Here is a 9546-nt window from a genome sequence, read left to right on the forward strand (position 1 = left end):
TTTTCATTTATTGTTATTAAATTTATAATAACCTAACTCATTGCCAACCCTTATTAGTAATCTTATTAATGAGATCTAACTAATTAGGAAAACAAATTATTAATTCAAAATAATAATAATTAACTATAAACCTGCGAAACAATAAATATATGTAAGAATAATTGAAAATTAACATTTAATATTAAAATATTAAATTTTTCAACTCATTCATAATGTATGTTTATATTAAAAAGAGTACAAAAAATGAAGTACCTATTATTTACATTTACAAATCTTAATCTTGATCATGTGATTTTTTGATTAAAAGATTACTCATCAATCCTTGCATAGTAGTTTTAATTAATTCTTCATGCATTTCATTTTTTATAGAACTTAACAGAGACAAAATTTTTGAAATTTCTTCTACACTCATCCGTGTTTGTGATATTTCAATTAGGCGACGAAAAAGGGTTACTAAACATTTTACATCTTTATCGCCAAGCTGTTTTACAACCATGATAATTTTAGCCACACTGTTAACAACCAAGCTAACATCGACATCTTCTCCATAAATACAACTCATTTTTGTTACCTAAAGATAAAATATTTTGTTAGTTTAATAATAAGAATTATATTATGAACTGAAAAAATTGTCACATAAAAATTATAATTGTATATTAGTGTCATATGTATTAAATTAAATAATAAATATTAAATGTATTACTTTGTTGAGCAAAATAAATTTTAACAACAGAAAAAAATAATAGTAGTATTGAATTACTATATTATATTAAAATAACTAGTTTCAATATTTTTCCGTATATTAATATTTATTTATTCAAAAATTCCATAAATAAGGTAATGGGATAATCCTATTCTTTAATACTCAATGTATCAAATATCAAGATATTGTTGATGTTGTAATATCACAAATTTATAACATTATTACTCCTTTATATTTTAATTGAGTTAAATTAACAAATATATACAATTTTTAATAAGAATAAATATGTATAACAATGTTAATGGTCCAGTAATTATTATTTTTATACCAAAATATTATTCAAATTGTACAAGGTGGACTAATGAATTACATTTATACACATTATAGATATAAAATAAATAAAAAATACTTACATTTATAACTGAAAGAAATTCAAAGATAACACGACTTAAATAGTGTCGCTCACACGTGTTATTGAAAGGTTCCTTTCGTATAGCAGTTTTCAAGTAAACGATAATTCTCATCAAAGAATTGATCACACAGTCCAATAAGAAAAATGATGCATCAACAATGTTTTCTGGTTTGGCCGAACTTAAGTAATTTGTCACGAAAGAATTAATTTCATATTGTGTGAACTTCGGCAAAAACTATAGTAATAAAAATGATAGACTTTAATAAAAATACACATAATGAATAATATATATAAATATAAGCAAATTAATATAAAAGCAAAATACTTTATATAAACAGTTGCTAAAAAAATATAAAGAAGTTTTATGAAATTAATTAGTTAAAGCTAGGGTTTATATGCAATGCAAAATAGTGAAAAATGCATTTTATTAAGAATATGCTAACTTTAACATGATAAAAATAAAATAAAATATACAATTTAACAATAATTTTTAAATTAAGCGAAGAGAAGCATTTTAATTTTTTTTAATAGATTAAATCAAGTAGTTACATTTTAAGTTAACCATTTTTGCTGGTTTTGCTTTTAAATAAATGCTTACTATATTCAACACATTTTTGTTAAAAAATATTAATAATTTTATGAAATTGAAATTAAGAGTATAATACAAACATGATACACAGTCTTTAAGTAACATACTTTACAATTAAAATATACAAAAACATTTAAAAAAAAGTTCATACTATGTATCAATATCAGACAATTTATTGAGTAATCTAATTAGTAAAGGGACGTTGCAAAAGAAAAACAAAACATACTAATGCATACAAATCCTAATCTTAACGATTACAGTATATAATTAAACTTAGAACTATCTATATTTATATAATTATGGTTTTTTGCAAGCAACTAAAAATATTTACCTAATTTTAAATAAGTATAATATAACTAATTAAATAATAAAATATTTTGTTTAACCAGTTAAATAGGATAATCTCATTTTTAAAAGATATATATTGATAAGTTATTTGAGGCTATATAGCATTTAAAAACTATCAGTTCGATATTTTGCATTACAATACATAAATCTTGATAATTGTATACTATTCTATAAAATTAATTATCACAAATATATATATTATTAAAAATGAATTAAATGATTGATTTTTAAATTTAAGTTATTTTATTCAATAATGGTTTAAAACTAATATAATTAATTTTTTAAAAAGAAAATTACTGTTGCAATGCTAAAAATAAATTCTTCTTGGGCTTTTTGAGTTGATGATCTATTTAAATTGGAGTATGAAATATAATTCTCTGAATGCACGGTCATAATGAATTGTTCATCCATTCCATCTACTGTAATATTATCAGGCAACCACATATGTGAGAAATGAGAACGATTCATTAAATGTAAATCTGATAAACCTTGTTGAAGACTTTCCAATTGTTTTGACTTAACTATAAAAAAAGATCATTATAATTTATATTATATAAAATAATGTGAATGTTTAAATCATTAAATTAATATCTTTATGATATTATAAACTATATTATACAAAACTTACCTAAATTACGTGTATTAAATTGTGAAGCATTTTGCATAATAGGCTGTACAGTTAAAATTATTAGATCACACAAATCAGCTCTAACAGTTGAATAATTGTGAATGTTCCAACGAATATTTTCCATTAGCTTAGCCATACATATAATTATTTCATCCCAGTTGTCTAAGTAGCAAACTGATAGAACTTGACATTCTTCCACAACATACTACCAAAATAATGTGTTTTAAATAATTAATTTTTAATTACAAAAAAAAAATAAAAATAAATACTCACTTTAGTTAAATTTATCAAAAAAAACATATAATTATGATTATTTGTAGGGTTTAGGAGAGGTGTTATGATATCTGAAAGAAATGCTGATGCTTTAATTAAATGTAGCGTCTTGATAACTTCTATAACCTGTATAAACAATGTTTATAACACAAATATATTATTATTGTACTTTTAAATATATTATGAACTATGTTTTATTCAAGATAAGAGTGAACACTTGCTAATGTACTGACCTACATACCATTAGCCCTTTAGACAAAAACTAAGTTTTATGATATTCTTATCATTTGCAGTCTGCTATACATTTCTACATGTTATATGTGGTCTACCACATAGTATTTATACTTAAAATATAAATAAATATATGAATTTAAAATCATATATAATTAATAATAATTCTAAAAACATATCACAATCTAATCTTAAATCAAATAAGTATTATATTGTATGCTAATAGATATTAAAAATAAAAAAAAAATTTTTGCTTTTATTTACATTAGGTAATATATAATTTTCAGTCTTTAAAAAACATTTAAATTGTGTTATAGCATGAATTAAACTGAATATATCAAACATGTATGACTACACTCACAATTATTGCTAGACCCAAGTTTTATATTATTAATATAGAAGTTACATAGTAAATATTAAGCTCAATTGTCATCACTGCTAAATCGTTAGAAATAACTGTAGATGTACAGAAGGCAATAAATATGTAACCCCATGAAAAATAGAAAATGTGTATGACAGATGACAAGTATGCAGTAGACCAGTGTTTATCAAACTATTTTGTCATGGGACCTTCTAAATTTAATGTGAAACTGTCAAGGTCTTCTTATTCAAAATAATTTAATATTTTTTCTGAATTATATACTAAAATGACATAATAACTAAATAACCAAAAATATTTAAAAAAAAAAATAAATATTTCACAGTTCACCAGTCATGTAGCCACAGCTCCTAGTTTGAGGAGCAATGCACTAGATCACACACAATAAGAATATTAGTTATTAATCAACTGTGTTTGCTAGCAATCACCAGTCAATAGTTTATACATCTTGCATACCCTTGAGGTGAGATGTGTCAATGGGTAAGAACGTGATACTATAATTAATTTTAGTCAGCTGAGTGGTTCACTTTTATCCTGGATAAAACATAAAAATAAACATACCCATTGATGAATACGTTGACGTTTTTCATTTGAAAATCTTCTGGATCCAAACAACCAATCCCTATATTCTTCAGAAATTATAGAAGGATGCACGTCTACATGAACACTAACCAACCCTTGGTATAAACATGATTTCTTAGCATCGCATTCTTTAGCATTTAAACCACAAATACCAGTTATATATTGTGCTATTAATAAATTCATCATTTTTCTTGGTCGTTGTATTATTAGCCAAATTAAAATGGACATTAATTCCTATAAATAGTGAAATTTTAATAAAATAACAAAATCTAAATTTAAATTTTATATTAATAAAAGTATTTATTCTTTTCTTCAATTAATTTGAAAGACTTACTTGTTGATCAACATCGTCATTATATTCATTGTGGACAACATAATGTAATTGTTCATCAAAATTATTTGATACATGAAAGTCATAATCAGCATGGTTCCAGAGAACTTGTTTTAAAATAGACCATTTATCTTCTACATCTAAATGTTTGATTCCTTTTAATAATGCATTTGACAAAACTTCTGGCACTTCATCTTCCCTTTTAATTCTACTATAAATTATAGCATTTTCTAGAATAGTTTTGAAGCAGTTGTAATCAACACAGTCTATGTAATTGCAAGTTACTTGAACAACACGGTCATATTGAAAAGCAACTGGATTTTGTAACATTCTTTTCATCCAACCGTTGAGATGAAATTTAGAAGAATTCTCTACAAGTTTAGTAATTGTATCAATGTCATCAGTATCAACATCATTAAAATTAATCTTTTCTATGGCTATATTACGTAGAATTGGCTTGAATTCTTTTAATAAAGGTTCATCAGTAATAGTTCCATTATCCATTAAACTACATAATTCATAACACAGATGTCCAATGGTTGCTTGTAGATTAGTGTCTTCTTCAACAACTTCCACTTCATACCAAGCAAGCCAAGTATCAATGCTAAAATTGCTCAAATTCATACACTTGTACATAATTATATCAAACAATTTTTTAAACATATGTTCATTATCTGTTAATGGAACTGATGAACGTAATGATTCTAATTTATACATCGGATACAGTATGTAAGTATCAGAAATACTTTTGAATTTAACCAACTCTACAAAAATGCTAAATATACTTTTCACTCGAAATCCATTATACTTTGTTATTTCTTTTTGTTCGTCTTCAAAATCAAGTCTCCTTATATCATGAGGTAAATTATCCTTGCCAAATACTACCATGGCTTGATTGAAATGGCTGATAGCAGAACTTTCTAAATCAGATTTTAGTGGCGTACGTTTAAAAGATTTCATCAAAGCGACAATTAGCTTTTCAGTATAAACTAGTTGTGAAAGTCCATCCATAAATTTTATTTTATTCAAATTAATTTCAATTAAATCGCTACAAAAACTGTAAGGAGTACACATAATAGTTTCGAACATAAATGTCTGTAAATCTGTGATATCAACAATTATATAGTAAACATTATAAGAGAGGGGTTTGTCATGTATATATTGTTTGAGGTTTAGCAATGTATCTTCTTTAATCCAATTACAATTTTCCCATTCGGTGTTCAAATATAAAATAAAATGAAATATTCTGCCATGTTCAGTGTATTTATAATTTTTTGAACTTATATTATCATAAACTATACTTCTAATTTCTGGTACAGTAAGGTAGCTAATTGAACCTAAAAAAAAAAAAAATATTAGAAAATGTATTAATACATTTGAATGCTACCAAGTATACAACAATATTTATATTTTTATAAAAATTTTAAAACATTATTTTAAATTTTTTAAGTATATTCTATGCTAAAGAAGAATACCACATATGATGGTGAATTGAAACTCATTTATTCTCGTGCATCCTCAATAAAAAACATACTAGATTTTATAGGTTCATTTCAGTTTTTGATAACAGCTGTACAATAGTTTCCCAACTATGGGGGAGGGAGATGTAGACTTCAAACAGAGGTGTGAAGTTGTATCAAAGCAAGAGATGTATGCATTTTTTTGAGGCATAGAAAATAATTGTTTTTTATTTTTTTTGTTGAAATTTAATTTCAATTTTTAAATGTATTATATTTAAATACCAACTCAATGTAACTAACAGATGATCCCATATTATTATTATAATTGTTATTTTTTACATACATAAGAAATGACAATCTTTATTTTTTAACAAGAGTAAGTTTTTATTAAATATAACAAACTTATGGACAAATCGGAGGAATATAAAAATCTATAAAAACAAATATGCAAATCTGATTGCCCACCTGTCACGTTCAATAACACAGTAATTCCATCAGAAAATAAAGTTAAGTAGCTAGGGTTAACATCTGATAAATATCTTAACTAAAACTCACAGTTAAAATAAAAATGAAAATCTGTAAACAACTCTAGACTGCATCTTTTGAGACCCCTTCTAAAATTAACTCTCCTTAACTGATAAACTCACATTATATAAATCAATAATCTATATGGTGTGGCTCAATGACATCTAACTTTGGGATTAGCAAAGCCATTAATTACCAGAACCCTCCAGGAATTTCAATCTATTTGTCTTCACTTAATAACCTCGGCCCCTTGATATGTAACCAACAAAAATCTTCATAAAGCCCTGAACCTACCAACCTTCAACGACCTGGCCAAATCTCATTACATCAAATTTTATTCAAAGCTTCATTCTCATCGTGATCCATTAATAAAAAGACTATCCATTGCCACTCCTTTTCCTAGAAGATTAAATAGCAATGGCTCAGGGACTCACTAAAAGCATAACAATATTTTATTTAACTTGTCAGACAACACTGTTGGGAGCCTTCCTTTTCATGTATTGTTTAGTTGTCATTGTAAAATTCATCAAACTCACTAATTATACTTAATTGTATAGATTATATACCTATATTGTATTTTAAATAAATAAGAAAGTTTTTATTAAAATAAAACATATCCAAAATGTCTTCAAAGCATTTTGTTTTTTATTTCCATAATATAAGGTATTCTATCTCTAACAACTTTTAAGATTTAGTGATATATATTTATACCAAAAACATGATGTACCTACTTTACAAATGAACAATGTATAGACTGGCTATGTAAAATCAGTTAACAAAAGTTAAACTAAGGATACGAGTATTTATAAATGAGTAAACATAATAATCAAAATAATAATAAACATAGTACACTGGTATGTAATATTAGAAATTATATGACAGAAATAGTATAGGTATTTGTTCTCTTACATTAAACCTAACTATTTGATATATCAATATTAGAGACCGAAATTATACGCACTAATAATGTGGTAAATATGATACAAATATGCATCATAAATCTATATTATTTTAAACAGCTACACACATTAGAACAAATAAAACAAATAAATATAACAAAACTAGGAGTGTTGAATCTTTCTACATCTAAGTATATCAACATATTTAAATATAAAAAAAAACATCATTATATGTTTAAAAAAAGTTTAAACAAATAGAATCTAACAAAATTTGCAATATTGCTAATAAATGAATGCTAAATTTTTTCACAACTTTAAGAAGTAACTTTAAAAATAATTTAATTTATCAGATAATAGTATATCAACACGATATTGAATTAGAAAAGATAAAATTCTATACTGTGTTGAAGGTAATTTTTTTTCGCCAGTATTTAAAAATTACAATTTCCAAAATAAAAAAAAAAGAAATTATTTAATTATTTACTAAAATTGTAAAAAATTTGCACATTATATGCACTTATGAAAAAATATGCCTCAACCCTTCAAATATGCCATTATATGCAAAATTAAATTTGGTCAATGGAATCAGTTGGGTCTGAATCGCCCACATTTCAAACCCTCGTATGAGTGTATATACTCAGTACGAACACGCAATTGCATAAAATTCCAGTCTTTAATTATTATAAATTCTTAATGAATGCATTATTTATGGGCTAACGGCCATTGTTTGGTTTCTGAAATACAACTCAGAGGAACATTGAGTATAATAATGCGAACAAAACTTTTTCGAAAACGATTTCAATTAGATTCCATGGGTACGTACGATGATGCATATGTTCATGTTAAATCGAAGTGGTACAATTGATGTAAATAGCAGGGCGATTGATCAATGTTGGTGTCTCCAAGAGGACACTGCACCCAGATGTGTTATTTCCGTCTTATATACATACAATATAGCAAATTTTTGTTCAGCAAAATCCCATTTTATGTTGTTAGCTTTAACATTAGAGTAAATTTACTTATTATCAAACTTAAAGGTAAGAATTTTATCAAGGCAATGACATGTGCTTTTGTAAATATTTGTAATGAGCATTTTAAAGTTTCAATATTTTATATAGCTATAACCGAGTTTAAAATTACAATATCAATAAAAGCCTATAAGATAAAATTCTTACCTTTAAGTTTGATAATAAGTACATTTACTCTAATGTTAAAGCTAACAACATAAAATGGATTCTGTTGAACGAAAATTTGCTATGTTGTATGTATGTAGGACGGCGACAACACATGTGGGTGCGGCGTCCTCTTAAAGGATTTGACTCATGACCCTCACGTACCTACCAACTAAGTATAATGATAATAATAATAAAGGTACCAGTGGTTTTCGCAACAATGTGTTCGTGTATATCGTCCAGTAAGTCGAAAACGAAACGGGTATGTTCACTGCCTTCCATGGTGTTCGATGCCGGTACAATACCGTTGTCCTTTGGTCTTCACAACTGGTGCAAACACGCAAAAGCCGAATGAGGCGGAGAAAACTTAAACGAAAAAAATGAAAGGGAACGACAAATCGGATGCGTTAGTCGCCGACAGAGTCCACAGATAATGCACGAACCACGAAGTACGAAGAAAAAAACAATCGTCAATATGGCATTATAGCGCGTTCTGACGTTCAGTTATTGTATTATTATTACTATCATCATTATCATCATCGCCTAAACTGTGATGACGGCGCCACGGAGGTAGCCGATTTTTATTCCGAGAAACACAAATATGATGAGGTATCGTTACTGCGCATGCCTGGTAATGTATTAAGACGCAGTAAAGAATTTTTCGTATAATCGCTTGATAAATCCTACCACACTATGATTGGGGGAGCCACAGGATAAATTGTAGTGGTGGCGCGGTGGAGCAGCTGCAGCTGAAAAATCACAGTAATATTATAACTTATAACGATAAAATATAATATTATTATATATTTTTTAATGACTATTATCACGAAAATACGATATTGACAACGGTATTACAGATTAAAAAATAAAAATAAAACATTTCATACTACTGTTTATTACTGTAGTTATTAGTTACAACGATATATTGTTAAACATTTTAATTATTATTAAATTTGATATAAATGGACCAATGGACTATTAACACCTTTTACTCGTTAGATAAGCGGACTATAA

At 26.2% G+C, this 9546-nt stretch overlaps 1 protein-coding gene across 1 annotated transcript; it reads right to left on the minus strand.

Annotated features, from left to right (window-relative positions):
* Positions 1–208: 208 nt before the first annotated feature.
* On the minus strand, positions 209–9192 carry LOC112595343. The gene is made up of 8 exons (XM_025340499.1): positions 8736–9192; positions 4480–5813; positions 4125–4379; positions 2954–3079; positions 2681–2885; positions 2350–2573; positions 1117–1350; positions 209–571 (listed from the first exon to the last, which is right to left on the minus strand). Exons 1-8 carry the CDS (start codon positions 8812–8814, stop codon positions 275–277), a joined length of 2754 nt encoding a protein of 917 aa, XP_025196284.1. The 5' UTR covers positions 8815–9192; the 3' UTR covers positions 209–274.
* Positions 9193–9546: the final 354 nt, after the last annotated feature.

Source organism: Melanaphis sacchari, unplaced genomic scaffold (genome assembly GCF_002803265.2).
Source record: "Melanaphis sacchari strain LSU unplaced genomic scaffold, SCAv2.0 Contig26_pilon_pilon, whole genome shotgun sequence".
NCBI lineage: Eukaryota > Metazoa > Arthropoda > Insecta > Hemiptera > Aphididae > Melanaphis > Melanaphis sacchari.